The sequence below is a fragment of the Lathyrus oleraceus genome, chromosome 6, assembly GCF_024323335.1.
Source record: "Lathyrus oleraceus cultivar Zhongwan6 chromosome 6, CAAS_Psat_ZW6_1.0, whole genome shotgun sequence".
Taxonomy (NCBI): Eukaryota; Viridiplantae; Streptophyta; class Magnoliopsida; order Fabales; family Fabaceae; genus Lathyrus; species Lathyrus oleraceus.
In genome coordinates this window covers 429,906,007-429,922,530 of record NC_066584.1, presented here as the reverse complement: position 1 = coordinate 429,922,530, position 16,524 = coordinate 429,906,007, and the positions used below count along the sequence as shown (strand labels likewise).

At 34.6% G+C, this 16,524-nt stretch overlaps 1 protein-coding gene across 1 annotated transcript; it reads right to left on the bottom strand.

The window, feature by feature from the left end:
• Window positions 1-9,810: 9,810 nt before the first annotated feature.
• On the bottom strand, window positions 9,811-15,874 carry LOC127091574 (mitogen-activated protein kinase kinase kinase YODA). Its single transcript, XM_051030245.1, has 12 exons — window positions 15,601-15,874; window positions 13,939-14,693; window positions 13,067-13,804; window positions 12,877-12,964; window positions 12,687-12,749; window positions 12,367-12,527; window positions 12,178-12,253; window positions 11,958-12,017; window positions 11,761-11,868; window positions 11,406-11,645; window positions 11,110-11,201; window positions 9,811-11,031 (listed from the first exon to the last, which is right to left on the bottom strand). The coding sequence occupies exons 2-12, from the start codon at window positions 14,490-14,492 to the stop codon at window positions 10,515-10,517; spliced, it is 2,697 nt and encodes an 898-aa protein (XP_050886202.1). The 5' UTR covers window positions 14,493-14,693; window positions 15,601-15,874; the 3' UTR covers window positions 9,811-10,514.
• Window positions 15,875-16,524: the final 650 nt, after the last annotated feature.

Genomic DNA, 16,524 nt, shown 5'->3' with positions numbered 1-16,524 from the left:
ATTAAATAATATTGGGAATTATTATCATTATTAGAGATGTTATTTATTTTAATAATAATTAAATAAATAAAATAAATGGAATATGAAGAGTGGAAGGGTAAAAGTGGAATTTGATAAAAGAGGCCAAAGTGAGAACTCAGGGTGTTTTTCACGTATTTTTGCCTCAGAGTCAGAAAAAGGGAGAAGCGCTGAAGAGAAAGAGAAGGAAGAGGAAAAGGCCAAAGATTGCTCAGAACTTCCTTCAATCCAAAGAGGTAAGGGGTCTGAACCTTATTAAACGATAATATGCTGAAAATGGGGACATATTGGATGAACAAAATTGAGATTTTAATCGAAGGAATTCGTAGAAATTGTATGTAATGATGTTAGGATTTGTGAAATCGAATAGGGGATGATTCGTGTTAGATGATATGAGTGATTTTGTGTGAAATTGGGACTGTGGAAGGATGAATTTGGATAGATCTCGTAGCAGAGAAAGCCATTGCAGATCTGGAAATCTGGTTCCTGGTCATACGCGTATGGCACTAGGCAATACGCGTATGAGATGGCTGGTACGCGTATGGCGCTAGGCAATACGCGTATGGATGAGGAAGATGATGTTTTGAATGTGTTTTGGTCTCTGTTGGTACGCGTATGGGAATGTGATACGCGTAGCATACGCGTAGCATACGCGTATGGGCATGGGCAATACGCGTATGGATTTGGGCAGGCGTGGGCAATACGCGTATGGGCATAGGCAATACGCGTATGGGCAGACTTGTGGTTTTCCTGGGCTGTTGTTGTGCAGTTGTTGGTTGTTTAGGCTGAGCGAGGTAACTTAGCTGATGCATGATATACGAAGGGATCATTTCCCGTTGTTTTGAGTAGTATAGATATTAGTAGAGTGTGTTAATACTGTGTTTGATTATGTGGCATGATGTGATATGCTCTTGCGATAAAATGTATTAATGATGATGATAACATGACTATATGATGCTGTTGTTGCTATGTTGATTATGATGCATGTTTGGTGTGCATGCATTCATGAAAGGCCGATGCCTAGTGATGAACGGACTGAGTTCCAATGATGTTGTTGACTCCGGGCTTGTTGAGAGGCTTGGTTCCTTGCGGGGAACTCGGATTCTATGGTGATGAATCTGGGAGTGGTGATCCTGTAGTTGGTCACAAAATGGGTATACCGAGTCGTGTTGAGTCATGCATGGGTGTGTGCATTGCATTTGATATGTTGTTTTGTTGATGTTCATGAGTATGTTGATTATGATGATTATGATGAGCCGTGTTGGCATATGTGACATACATTTATGTTTATATTTCTGTCGTTATATTATTATTTAATAATGTAATTCTCACCCCTTCTGCATGTGTTTATGTTCATCTATGATGAGCAATGTGCAGATAAAGAGGAGTAGCTATTGTTGAGATTTGAAGAATAAGTGTAGAGTTATTCTACAGAGTCGAGTCAAATGCTCTGGTCATGTGACACCGGGGTTATGGGATTCGATAGATAATTGGTTATTATTTGCGTTGTTTAAGATGACTAATATGTTGAGATGCTTTGTTGAGATAATGTTGAAACATTATTATGAATTGTTATATGATGAATGATAATATTTGTGTTGTTGTCCGCTGCGAAGTTTTAATAAAATAAATAATATGTTCTATGTTGTGATGTGATAAGTGTTACGTTGTAAGAAATGTAAACTCTTCTACATGTTGTACTCTGATAATCTATTTAAATATGTCGTTTGGGTAGAAGGGTGTTACAGTGTTAATGTCAGGTCAATTATTCAGTGAATACTGTATGAAAGTGATAAAAGAGGAAACCATCAAAGCCAGCACACACGCAGTTACAATCTTTGACCGTCATACGCAAAGTTTTAGTGTACAGGAAACAATGAACCACAATGAGGGGAGGCCAAGTTTATCCTATGTTGTCAGACTAAACAGAAGTAGGTGCGACTGTGGCAAGCTTTAGGCCTTTCGTATTCCTTGCTCCCATGTCATTGCGGCATGCGCACATACTCACCAGGATACTTACAACCATCTATCTGATGTTTACAAGATCATTATCGTCATGAATATCTATAACGAAAGCTTCTCAGTGCTATAAATAGAGGAATATTGGCCTCCATATCAAGGGGACATAGTTTGACACAACGATGAGATGTGAAGAAAGAAAAAAGGATGGCTAAACAACACGTGTATTAGAACAGAAATGGATATGACTGATAAAGTGATAAGATTATGTAGTATATATTGTCAACTTGGACATAATAAGAAAAAATGTTTCAATCTCATAGAAACTTTTGCATCATAATTTAGAATCTCCTTTCAATTTTTGTAACATTTGATTTTGATATATTAATAACTTTTTGTTACAATAAGGTAACAACAAACATCACTCCAAGCTAAACACACTTAAAATCGAACAAGTCTGAATAAACAACACAAAAAACAAATATCAAAACAAATAAAAATATTTAACCACAACATTTAAAAACAACATGTCTAACTCATTACAACAATCAAACTGATATCATTTGGTCCAAACATCACTTCCCTAGCATCCTTATCATTTTTTACTGGCACTCATCCTCGTACGCCACCGAGTCTCTCAATACTTCTAATTTTTTCGCCTTCAGGTATGTTTCCGTCTAACCAACGAACCAACTTCCTTTATAATTGCTCGAAACGACAAAAGTTCCAGAAGAGCATCTTCATCAGAGGCTTGTCTCTCGAATAGATCACTTTTCCATGGCGGCGATGAAGACGAACCATGTTTGCAATATAATGAAAAGAGATGTGGAAAAATGAATCACACAACACCTCTATTTATACAAAAAAAAATACACAATACATTGAGGAGTCAGACCAATTGGCACTTCCTCTCATTTTCTACACACATGCGTCAATTGGATTGGCAGCAACATGTGTTGTAGCCAATTCAATTGGCGCCTCCTTTTTAAAATTAAGGGTATGCGTCAATTCATTTGACACCTACGTGCTAACGTTTTTTTTAAAAGTGGAGTAGTTTGAGATATAATCTGAGAAATAGGTTATTTTGATAATATTTTTTGAAAAACTGGATTATTTTAGTAAAAAATTTGACATATGCAAACAAGCCTTTTCATCTGTTTCCTTGTGTTTTAGATTTTAATTTTTAAATTTATTTTGTAAATCAATTATTGAGAACTCTTTTAATAAAAGATTTTTTTTCTCTTAATAATCCTATTTTTTAAAATAATTTTAGAGATGAAAAAAATGAAAATTAACACACATGACTATTATTGTAACTAAATCCGAGATAGGTGGTAGAATTTATCTGGTTTGAAAATGTTTCGCATAAATCGGAATGGTTAAAGCAGCTTGTTAGTGCTTCTATATTCTTGATTTGTAGGTGTTACTTTTTGGTATGACTTTGATATAGATCATTGTGTTGTTCCAAAAAAAATTATGTCGGGGTGAGCAAATCACATCTCTTGTTTGACTTTTTGAGAGACGAACTTGATGGATAATGTATAAAATAGGGGAATTTCTTATCTTACTCAATGGGTGTAAAAACACCTTATAGAAAATTTAAAATGTCCCTCAGTTTTCGATAACGTATATTTGGACGCACCTTATCTTAAGTTAAAACGTTATAATATATTCAGATATGCATTTTCGAAATATTTCAAAACATACATCATGTGTCCCTATTTGAAATGTCCACTTTAAAAATTTATTGATCTAGAGATGCATCTCCGTTTAGGATTTACGAATATACATCTCAGTTACCTTTCAGAACAAATGCGTCTCAATTTAGTTTTATTATTACTTAGATGAAAATGATGATTTATAAATGTTAAGACCCGTGTTATGTGATGAACACTAAATCATACAATCGATATGTAAAAAATAACATATATAAATCAAAATGGTCAAAATAAGTTATCAGTCGATACACAATGAAGTCGAAATACACAATAAAGTTGAAATAAGTCAAAATAAAATACAATCGATAATAAATCTAAAATACAAATACTATCATCTACTGCGTATGCCAGATTAGAGCTCTTCGGCCTCCTCTGTCCCCCGTACTCCGATGTTGTCTCTGGTACATTAATGTCTCTCGTGCCTCTATCATAATGACATCTAAGACCTCCTTTATCTCATAATCATCAGGAAATATACATCTATCAATGTCTGACTACGCAATATCGACAATGCAATGACATATAGGCAAAACATCATTAGCACGATCTAATTGTGCATGCTCGTCTTCTAGTATCTCCTGATGAGTTGACCTCGATAGATCTCTTGGAGAAGCTTGCACCATATAAGAATGTGTCACCCTGAAGAACCATCTGATATAATCGTCGACATAGCTCCAGTCACTCTCAACTATGGTACTTTGTGCCTCCTCCAGTATCAGATGACTAAGATAATCATCAAACATGACATCCATATATGTACGTGTCATAGCATGAGGATCAGAGATGCAGGGTGTCTGGGAATAGTCTGAGTGTAGCCGAACTTCCTCATGATGCACTCAGACAAATGAGGAAATGTCAGGCGTAAACCGTAAGTCAACCATCCCGAGTATAGCATTATATCGTCAAATGGTCGCATCTTACGGGGATTTACATAGTTGTTAAAGTGCATGTCCTTGGCTACCAAGCGGTCAAGATACACCCGAACACTAAAAGACCAATAAATATTACCGTTAAAAGTGTTATATTGTCTGTCACCTGTTTCGTCTTCCACCTACAGCCCTCGGATATCTTAGAGTACAAGTTGACCAAACAAGCACCCCCAATTCTAATCATGGACCCGCTCGAAGTCCTCGAAGTATCGTAGGTAGAAGACATCCACATAAGTGGAACTATTGTCCATAAAAATGACAGTGTCAACCAAATATAACAAGTATGCTCGCATACCATACACTTTATGCAGCTGTACATGCTCGTCATCACCTTTAGTCTACTCTTCTCTAAGGAGCTCATATGTATATACCTTTTTCAGGAACTCAAACCTATCATGAGCCCCGCTGGTTTTTTCCATCTCCCTTAAGAAAGCCTCTGAGTCAACTCCCAGATAGTCTACCATCAACTCGAGTGTATCATCTTTGCTAATCCTCTCATGATCTAGAAGTTTCTCCCTAATCGGAAGATGTAACAAACACGACACATCGTCGAGTGTGATATGTTGGTGTAAGCCCTAGAGGCCAATACTTTTGGTACTTGTATCGAATTATTTATTAATAATAAAAAGGCATTTTCTTTATTATGGTTGATTGATAAAGTCCCTGGAATAGATAGTTCATTTAATGTATTAAGTGTGACTTAATCATGAGAACACATTAAACATAAGGACACTATTCTTAAAGTATCCGTAGTCGAGCTTTAATGTGAAGTGGGATAACATTAAAGCATTAAGACTATTATGTTTATAGACTGATGATCACATCTCATGGATCATGGATAAAGAGTTATCAAGTCTTAAACATAGGTATGAATATTAGGAGTAATATTTATACCGGATTGACCCGCTATGAGAATACTATATAGAAAGTTATGCAAAGTGTCATAAGTTATTCTCATGGTGATAATATTGTATACCACTCTTCGACCTGAAACCACTATGGATCCTAGATGTAGAGTCGAGTGCTTTATTGCTGATCCAACGTTGTCCGTAACTGGATAACCATAAAGACAGTTGATGGGTACTCCACGAAGCATGTTGAGGGACATGAGTGTCCTAGATGGAATTTGCCAATCCTGTGTAACAGGATAAATGTCTATGGGCCCAATATTGAACTGGATAAGGGTGACACGGTCTATACCTTGTGTTCAATATAGACATAAGGGCAAAGGGGTAATTATACACATAATTATTATCACAGGAGGTTTTGTCAGATCACATGACATTTTCGTGACTTGGGTAGCAGTGATGTGTTGCTAGATACCGCTCACTGTTTATTATGTTAAATGCGTGATTTAATATAATTGCCAACGCCGCGAAAACCTATAGGGTCACACACAAAGGACGGATTGATGAGAGATAGAATAATTAAGGAACATCGTAAGGTACGGTGTACTTAAGTAGAATACGAAATATGGTATGGTACCAAATACTTATGTGATTTTGGCATTTTATGAGATATGGGCCAAAATGCACTTAAGTGGGCTTTTTGGCTTTAAGCCCACACAAGTGGTTCTATAAATAGAACCCCTTGGATAGAAGCATTGTAACTCACTGAGACAGAAAACACAACTGAAGAGTTGGAATTTCGTATCTCTCACTCACTCAAAGCCTTCATTCATAACAGCTAGCACTGCGATTGAAGGAATCCGTTCGTGTGGACTGAGTAGAGACGTTGTCATCGTTCAACGTTCGTGATCGCCCCGTGGATCTGTATCAAAGGTTTTGATCATTATCAGAGATCTGCACCAAAGGTTTGAATCGCCACAAGAGGTAACGATTCTATCACTGATCATGCCCATTCGTAAGGATCACTAAATGGAGAAATTTTTAAATTCCGCTGCGCCTTGGATGGCTATTCTCCTTCATGATAGAGATCTCACCAAGTGGTAAATAAAATGATGAGGTCTCAGTGTGTCATCTCTCCACAAATGCATTAAGCATCTAGTGGTTGACCGTAATATTTGTTGTCCAGAGATAAATCTCTGTAATATTTACGAAGATGCATCTCCATATTTTTTGATATTAAATCTGAATTCTATTTACTCAGGGTGCGTCCGAAGGTCAATCTCCGAAATTTAAAGGCATTATTTTTTATTTTCACGTGGTGCCCTAGTAATACATAGGGTGCATTAAAAATTTCTCTAAAATATTTGGGTTAGTCTACCTTCACGCAAGTCTTTTGCATCCTTAGTTATTTTAACAAATAACTAGCTAGATACTCGTGTGGCCGCCGCACGAATAAATATATTTGATACGATATAAAATGTATTTAGATATGTATCTAATTTTAAAATTAGCTATTAATTTTAAAATAAACAATAATTATATAAACTCAATTGTATTAAAATATTTTTAAAAATGGATACATGAGATAAAAGAAAAATGAATATTTAATATTTGAAAAAAAAGACTTTATCTTTTAAATTAAGATAATTATTGATTAACCTAAAATATATTTTATGTTGGTAGTGACCCGTGAAATATAAAATTTATTTGATACAATATAATATGTATTTATTTACCGATGTAAATTTGAAATGAGTTACTTAATTGTAAAATGAAAAATAATTATATAAACTCAATTCTATAAATAATCATGCAAAAAAAAATGACTCATGAAAAGAAGAAAGAAAAGAAAAAGCAATTTTTGATATTTTGAAATAAGGATTTTGTCTTTCAAACTAAGACAATTTGTTAATTAAAATAAAATGAATATTGTACTAATAATGTCCTATGAGATTAAAAAATTATTTGATACGATATGAAATATATTTAGATACACATTTAAATTTTGAAATGATTTACTTATTTGTAAAATAAATAATAATTATATAAATTTAATTGTATTAAATAATCATACAAAAAGAAAAACAAACAGTGAGAAGGAGAAAGAAAAAAAAATATTAATAAAAAATTTATCTCTCAAATGAAATCAATGATTGATTAAAATAAAATAGATATTATATTGATAGTGATCTTTGAGATAAAATAAATTGTTAATTTTATTAAAATTAAAAAATAGATTATTAGTATTTTTAGTGATAATAAATAAATAGAGAAAAAAATTAAAATGAAAGTGAAAAAGTGTAGGAAAAAGAAATGTGAGAGAGATTTCAAATTTTAATCAAAAGAAAGAATGAGTGAATGTAATATTTAATTGTTGTTCAATCTGAACATGTTCTTGTCCACACCATTGAAAATGGCATTCAAGGTCTTGGAGTTTCCAAGAGCTTTATCATCTTCATCATTTGTCCAATCAACTTCAGGCTTTAAGGTTGATGTTCCATCTTGAGAGGTAATCACATGATGCTTCTAAATTTTTATAACAACTTTCCATGTTTTGTTGTGCATGGATTTGAGAAAAACAACCCTTTTGGATTTCGAATAATCATAGTTGGAGTCATCCAAGACAGATGGTCTATTGACAGATCCTCCATCCTTAGTGTTGTCCATTTGAACATAAAATATCTTCCCTTGAGCTCACCTAAACAGAACAGGATGTATGCTCTAATGTCAATTAAGATTATGTTTTTAAGGGTATATATGTTGGACCAAATGCTTAAGTCAATATTTTCAACATCTTAAATTGGAATTAACAGATACTATAAAACAGAATGATAAATCATACAGCAATAAAATAATACAAGAGAATTGTTAACTCAGTTCAAGGCAAACAACACCTACATCTAGGGGGCTTCCAATCCAGGAAAGGAAATTCACTCTTCAATAGAATTAGTACTAAGTGTCTTATATGAACAACCCCTTGTCCAATGTCTATCTTCTTAATTCTACCTTGATTCTATTTAGGATCCCCCATAAATATAAGACCCTTATCACTTTCTTTCAATCACTAATCCTAATAATCAATACAGAGTTCAATCACTAATCATATTGATTATCTCCACGTAAAGTAAGTGAGACATAAATGGGCTAACATATTTTGACTTTAATTCACATAGGAAGAGAGTTCAAACCCAACAAAACAAACGAAGCAGAATGGAACGGAATGGAGTAGAATAATATGTCATTTCATTGTTTGAGTATTTCATGATGGAATAGATCAATTTTATCGTTCCTCCAAATCTAAGGGTTTAAAAAATAGAACATAATAAAATGGGATAGAATAAATTTCATCCAGTTTCGCTCCATTCCATCATATTTTAATTAATCCAAATGATAAGTTTATACAGTTTCATTTTATCTCATTCCATTCCATCCATCCAAATATAGATTTCATCTTTACAAATAATCTTTCACCAGCATGGACGGAGGATCAAATAATGGAATGGGGCCGCTGCCCCCATTTACTTGATTTTGAATATATTAATAACATTTTTTATATTATTTGTTTGATAATAAACTAATAATTTAATTTTTTTTCTTTTAGGTACAATTCAAAACATTTCTTACTAAATTAATATTTTCTTAAAAAATATCCGTAAGAATATTTTTTATTCATTGATGTATTTATTTTTAAAATTATTTTTTTATTGTATAACAAAATTATGACAAATAAAAATAATTTTTTAATAATAATTTTGTGAAGAATCAAATATTTAATAACAAAGTACTAAATGAATATTTGTTGGTATACATAAAAATACATATTTTAATAACATTGAAAATAAATTAATCACATAATAATTTAATCAAAAAATATATTTGTCCCAAATAAAAATAGTTTTTCAATAATAATTTTGTGAAGAATCAAATATTTAATAATAAAGTTTTAAATAAATATTTGTTCACATACATAAAAATACATTTTTTTATAACCTTGAATATAAATTATTCATATAACAATTTAATTAAAGTATATTTGCCCCCATGTTAAAATTTCTGGTACCTGCCTTCTTCCTTCACTTACGAGCTACGACTTTCTCTTTTAACTCATTTGAGAAAAAAGTTGACTAAAACTCTTCCACAGAGAAGCGTGTCACAAAAGTAATCATAGTTGCATGGCAAAGAGATGTTTGATCTTCATCCTACTCAATATCATTTCAACTCTAAAATTGAAAATGTAATGAAAACTTTGATACATCAGTTTAAATTGCAGTGATGCAATAACTAGAAACTCATATGCTCTAGTTGTAAAGTCACCTAATTTTGGAACAAACAAATACATTAAACCAATGAGAGAATCACAAGATCATATTTCTTCAATTTTACAGTTGAAATGTACAGAAAAGATACAACAACAGTAACATACAATTGAGCCAGCAATTAAACATAACATGCATGAGCTTCTTCTACCAATTCTAGACTTGCCACCAATAAAGTCTCCATCTTCTGTACAACAATGTCTCACCTCCCAAAAAAAAATAATAGTCTACATGTTAAAAGTTGTGTCATTTCAACTCTTTTTCCTGACATTATATGGTGTTCCAAAAAATTGCATTTGTCATTCATTGCATTAACTCTGTCATTCCTAGTATGTTTAGCACATGAGAAAAATCTATGCTCCTCGCTTCTCAGATGTTGATTGATGCTGCATCTTGAAAATTATGCATACAAAAACAAGTTCTTCCTGCCCAACAAGTCAGCATTTGCTTGAAATCAGAAAGGCCGGTGGATTCATGTTGCGACATTGTTTGGCACTTGATATAGGATTAACTCCATAAGCCCAAGCCTGAAGCCGTGCAAAATGCACTTCTGTGCCTCATACAAGACTAAGCAATTTTATTTACACAGATACTCTTGTGCTTTGGCTCCTTATTGTATTATTATATCCTTACAAATATAACAATGAACTGATCTGTGTAACTGAAGGTAAGCTCCGAAACTTCAAAAGCTGATTCGAGTAGTGGCCGTAGAAGATTCCTGATATGTCATAAGCCATTTGTTCGGTTGAGCAACGACGAGCTGGGATTTGGATCAAATGATGGGTTAATCTTAACATGATCTCCCAGCAGCTGCCGGCCAACGCGATCAGCCAAGACCGACTGAAAGTCATATGGCTCTGGATGAGGAGACCTTACAAACTGCTTAGTGAGAGCATCGTTTTCGGAGGAGACAAGTTCTGATTTAATGTGAGACCCGATTTGCATTCCTCGAAAAATGTCAATATTTGAGTCATGATGAGAGGAGCTGTTAATGTAGTTTGAGGATTTCGGCATGCTTCCAAGACACTCTTGAAAGTAAACCGACTGTTTTAAGTGATTACTGAATGGAATGGCACCACTGCCGCCGCCAGTGAGAGGTGTGGATGCACCAGAAGCAGTCCGAGGGCTAGATATAGGAGAAGGAGACAATCTACCACTTCTCTGATGTGGTGATCTTGACCTCAAAAGTGGGCTTCCAATGGGAGAAACTGGGCAAGATATATTCCTTTGAATGTGGTTTTCACTGGAAATTAATGAAATAATTTCAGATTACCATTGGCAGTATCATGCATTTGTGTGTGAGTGAGTGAAAGAGAGGTACCTTTCATTAGGGTTACTTTTCAAAACCCTGGAAGAATGAATTAAGAGTTTATCTGTATCCAAAGCAGACAGATTTCTTCCTTGTCCAATGCCCTGAGAATCGATCAAAGATATGCAATTATTAAAAAACAAGAGAATATGGATTGAGACTTCGGTAGCACAGAGCTAACTCGTATTCGGAAGCTACTGTTCCGGCATACAATGAAAGTCATACAAACAACCACCAAATGGTAACATGGAGAATCACGCAAATACAACTGAGCTTCAAACGATTCATGAAGGAAACAGCTTACGCACCAGAGCTTTTGTCCCATGTGTAATTCCAGAAATAGGGTCTGAAGCTTCAGGAACCATGATAGGTCTTTCCAAAGGTGCAGCACCTTTTACAAAAGGGTGGTCCAATAATTCACTTGCCGAAGGGCGATCACGTGGATTACGTTGTAGACATTTCCTAACAAAATCTTTTCCTTCATTTGAAAGATGTTCCGGGATTGTTGGGAGCTCCTTGCTGTTACCAATTTTGAACATGGCAGCAACCTGTTATAGAAACATGCAAATACATCAAACATTAAGAAGAAATAATTTTAAAAAGTTTCCGTGTTTCGTGTCTTAATAAATATAAAAATCACAGATATATACATGAATTACTAACCCCTTCATATTGAGACCAAGGAGGCTTAGTTGTAGCCATTTCCAAAACTGTGCATCCAAGACTCCATATATCCACACCAAGGCTGCATTCCTTGGAATTTTTTATAACCTAAATCATCAAAAACCAAAGATACTGAAACAAAACTAATACGCAATTCAAATCGAAAGAACTAAATCAAAGTAGAAGAAAAGTAGAACCTCGGGAGCCATCCAATAAGGACTTCCTTTGAACGACAAAGGACAGTATTGCCCTGTTATCTGCAAATCAAGTAATAAATATGTATAACAAACAGGGAGCAATCATGCAACGTTCTGGACAATATATAATATGGTCTACAGAGTTTAGTTTTCACATCTAACTCATTCAGCTTAAGTGCAGATATAATCGATACTAGACAGTTATCATCGCTAAGCTTACATGTTTTGCCATGCCAAAGTCTGCAACCTTGACCCGACCATTTGGATCTACCAGTATGTTTGCTCCTTTGATGTCCCTATAGATGTAAATAAATTTTCGGAGATAGATATATCAGTTTTTGAAAAAATAAACGTTAGGTGGCAGCAGCAAAATTTAAAACATTAATTATGAATAGACGCCTTAGTTCACCTATGAAGAGTATTTTTAGCATGTAAATAAGCAAGCCCTGACAAAATTTGTTGAGTATAACTACGAATAGCTAGTTCACCAAATTGCCCATATTCTTGAAGAAGTTTATGTATGGAGCCTCCAGATACATACTCAAGGTATATGTAAAGCTTGTCATCTACCTGTGCAAGGGATGATTCAAAAACTTATGTAAGTAGTCTAAAGAAACAAATACTGCTAGGAAATTTCTATTACTATATTGATCTTGTTAGGTAAACTTCTAGAAATTAATATTCATGTGACTAGTAGAAGATCATGAACGGAAAAAGGAGAGAACTTACTTTTTCAGAACCATAATACTGCACAATATTTGGATGTCTTAAACGGCTCAACAAATGAATTTCCTGTGAGAAATCTTGTAGTTAGATTTTGAAAGCCGTGTTAAATTCAAGACTACAAAATATAATGTCGCACCTGACGAAAAATGAATTATTTACCAAACTTTGCTAGATTTAGAAGGTATTGTTTTACCTGCATTAATTGCTTAGCACTTTCCATAGACTTGGCATCATCTGAAAACATAGTAACCTCCTTCATTGCACACATTTCACCACTTTCACTAGAAGAGACAAATCCAAATAATTATTGGTAAGACACCTATTTAGGAATTTTTTTAAAAGAACCATAACGAAATTGTGAACATTCAATCCAAAGAACATACCTATTGAAGCCAATATAGACATGTCCAAACGTGCCTCTGCCAAGCAGCTTTCCTTTTTTCCAACGTGAACCAGAGCTCATTGGACTATCTGCTCTAGCTGGACTTCTTGGCATAGATGGAGATGTTGCTGCAGAATTAGAATGAGAGAACGGCGAGGTATTGGTAACTGTTAAAGGAGGGAGAGGCAAACGGTGACTCTGTTGTTTTCCCTCATCAACCCACCCTGTTTGTGATTCAGTCGGTGTTCCCGCTGCTCTAGGATGAATAGGTGTGACTGCTCCACTCTGAATTCTTGAGCTAGGACCAGGGCTAGTCATTCTAGGACTAGGTACCGGAGAATACTCAGGGCTACCCCTACTTGGTTGCCAAAATAATGGTCCCGACATGTCCCCTCCCATTGAATTATGCCCCGAATTGTGACCGGAACCTGGACTAGAGCAGTGGCCAGATCCGACGAAATTGATCTCTGGATATGGCTTTCCAGCCCAAAATGCAGAATTCAACACCTGATCTGTACCAAATGCCCTCAGCGGACTTCTTGATGGACTTGACAAGGAACTGTCGGGACCACTATAGAAGACACCATGAGGAGGAACCTGAAGATTTGGAACATGGTGTCGTAAAGGCCTTCGCTTAGGTGAAGTAGAAGGTGTGTGATTACTTAAAATGTTTGTCGGTGTTTTCACTTCTCTCGAATTCAGTTGGGCAACAGCAGACGGTTGATCCTTGAGCATCAAGCTTCAGAAACAAGGAAACTTTTGAGTAAAGTAAAAAAGATATATTTTTCTAATGCAATCAATCACAAATAATTGTGGTATGCATATTCATAAACATGTACTATCTGAAAGTTTATTATGGTTTGAAGATGCAACCTGGAAGGACTGCCAGCAGCAGTTCTAGTCCCAGTTTCGGAGTCAGTTGCCAGAGGACTACGATTGCGTGAGTCTGCTGGCTCGTCACTATCAGCAGAGCAATCACTGAAGACTGAAGTGTTGACCATATCTCCATCTAAATCTGCAGGATTTGACCCGCAGCGTATGCACGCAGGTTTCGGAAGTGGAAGAAACAATAAGGATTTGGAGGACTTTTCCAGTCTTGATTTTGCTGATATACTAATTTCAGAATCCACTCGACCTACACTTGAAGGGTGCAGACCAGGGAGCGGAAGTGGTTGAGCATGTGGCCTTTCAGCAAAACTTTGACACCTTGCTACTTTGGAAGGTGAAGGCGATCTTGATTCGGATGGAGAACGATCCCCTTTCTCTGAGATTGTGTCATTGCTTCGTCTACGAGATCCTCCTGATCTAGTGCTTAATTTACCCTCAGATGGAAATTTAAATTTTCGGTGCAATGTGTCAATAATACTTTCCTTACCTGCTTTCTTCCTGGTTTCTTTTGATGATGATTTTCCCCACCATGTAGGCATGTTCGTACTTTATAAATTGAGATCTCACAAACAGGTTTCTTGGAAGGATACTGATAATAGTTTAAAAAATCTATCATTTCACATCAGTAGACAGATTCTTAAAAGCCATGATCCAGCCATAGAAGATTCACAATTTCCAAAAGCAGTTGTGTTAGAGTGAGAAAGGAATCAGATATCGAAAGTTATGGCAAAAAAAAAAACCTGCAGCAGAGGAAAATATATACTTTCAATCAGCAAAATATAAGCATATACATTGAATCTTCATCGGCAAGTCTAAAAGTGATAAACTGCAGTTGTTCAGGTAACAACTAAATGATGTATTTAGTTTACACAACTACTAGTCATGCTTAATAGTCCCGAGCGTGTTACCGGAAACACATACACCCGATCTAATATGACAAAAAGGTTAACCCAAGCATTTCAAATTAGATAACTCTACTCCATCAGCAGAGAGACTTAAACATCAACCTCTGAACTTCCTACTAGCTATAAATGGAAGCAACATGACATCTATTGATGAACTTCTCTTGCATGTAGATGGTAAAATCCCCAAAACTGGAAATTACATTGAAGCTCAAATCCCCTAAGAGATGGTTGTAAAATTGTTATTACTATTAGTGTGACTTTAATTAATTAATAATAATAGTTTCTCACTTTCCTAATTTATAAATATAAATTTCCTTATTTTCCAACTTCAAAAGTCAAAACCCACATCATATCCTAACTCCTAAGTCTAACCCAAAAGAGGGTGTGAAAAAATATGAAATTATTTGACCATAAATTTGTACCAAGATCATGACAGCAACGGACAATAAAAAAATAAAAAATAAAATCTACTTTTTTTTAGCGTTTCAGTTACAATACTCTACTGAGATTCCCCGAAACCCAGAAAAATATTATAATAAAAATCAAAAATTTCAAATTCACTTGCTCTAACTCAACCAAATTTCTTAGGATCCCAAGCGAAAGTACACCAACTCATTATGAAAAACACAGATCCACCAACACATGATTATGCAAAGAAAATAGTTAAATCAACTAACAAGTTGATCATACGGTGAAATCATGCAGAAGGGTAACCCAAAATGTTAAAAAGGATGAAACTTACTTCAATTAATCAAATCATTGAATCTGAAGTGAAAATCCAGTGTGCAATTTTGAGCTCAAATCTGAGGGAGAAAAATAGGATGAACTGGTTCGGAGCTACTCGAGTGAGGCTCAAAAGAGACACAGAAAACCGAAAATGTGAGAAATGGAGAAGGATTTTGTAGTGAAAATATTCGCAATTGAAAGACAGTGAAAGAGATCGCGTAGAGAATGAGAGACTTGGAGAGAGAAAGAGTTGAAGAGAGAGAGAGAGTGAATAAGGGGTCTTTGTCTCAATGAGTGTTATTCTTGTTAATAATAAAAATAATAATTTAATTATTAAAATACTAATTTGTAATTACCACTTGGAGCCTTGTCAAATTATTGCAAGGGTTCTTTATGTTTATTATTTAAAACATTTTACTTTCTAAGTAAGTAAGTATCTGGTCCCAAAAAAAATAATAAGTAAATATCTAAAAACATTTTGGCATAATTACATTAAACGTCTTTAAGTTATTTTATAATAAGTAATTGGTCCTTTAAAAAAAAATTATAACAATTTGATATTTTGATATCATAATTTTTTTTTAATTATGTTTTAGAAAATAAATATGTAATATTAACGTGAGTGAGGTGACAATTAACGATGGTGACATGAAATAATTTTTTACATTTAAATAATTATACAAAAAACACTATTCTTCTTCCTTTTATTCCAACACCCATCTTCCCGTTAGTCAAGAAATTTCAGAAGAGGAAATTCGATAGAGAAGTCAGCTGAAATTTCTCCAAACATAGGGTAAGGTCAAGAAGTTTTTCGACCAAAGATCTACCAAGGAAACGACGGTATTTAATATAATCCACATAGTCGAAAATATCATTGCTCATAATGGCCTTAATGTAGGATTACATAGGCCAAATTCCGTGTCTCACTTGACTGGATATG

Bases quoted from the DNA above. Each gene is read 5' to 3' on its own strand.
- LOC127091574 (XM_051030245.1), bottom strand. From the start codon at position 14,492: ATGCCTACATGGTGGGGAAAATCATCATCAAAAGAAACCAGGAAGAAA. The intron at 12,528-12,686 runs GTAAGTTCTCTC...TCCCTTGCACAG, and splicing joins AGTATTATGGTTCTGAAAAA to GTAGATGACAAGCTTTACAT. The intron at 11,032-11,109 runs GTACCTCTCTTT...ATTAATTTCCAG, and splicing joins AAAAGTAACCCTAATGAAAG to TGAAAACCACATTCAAAGGA.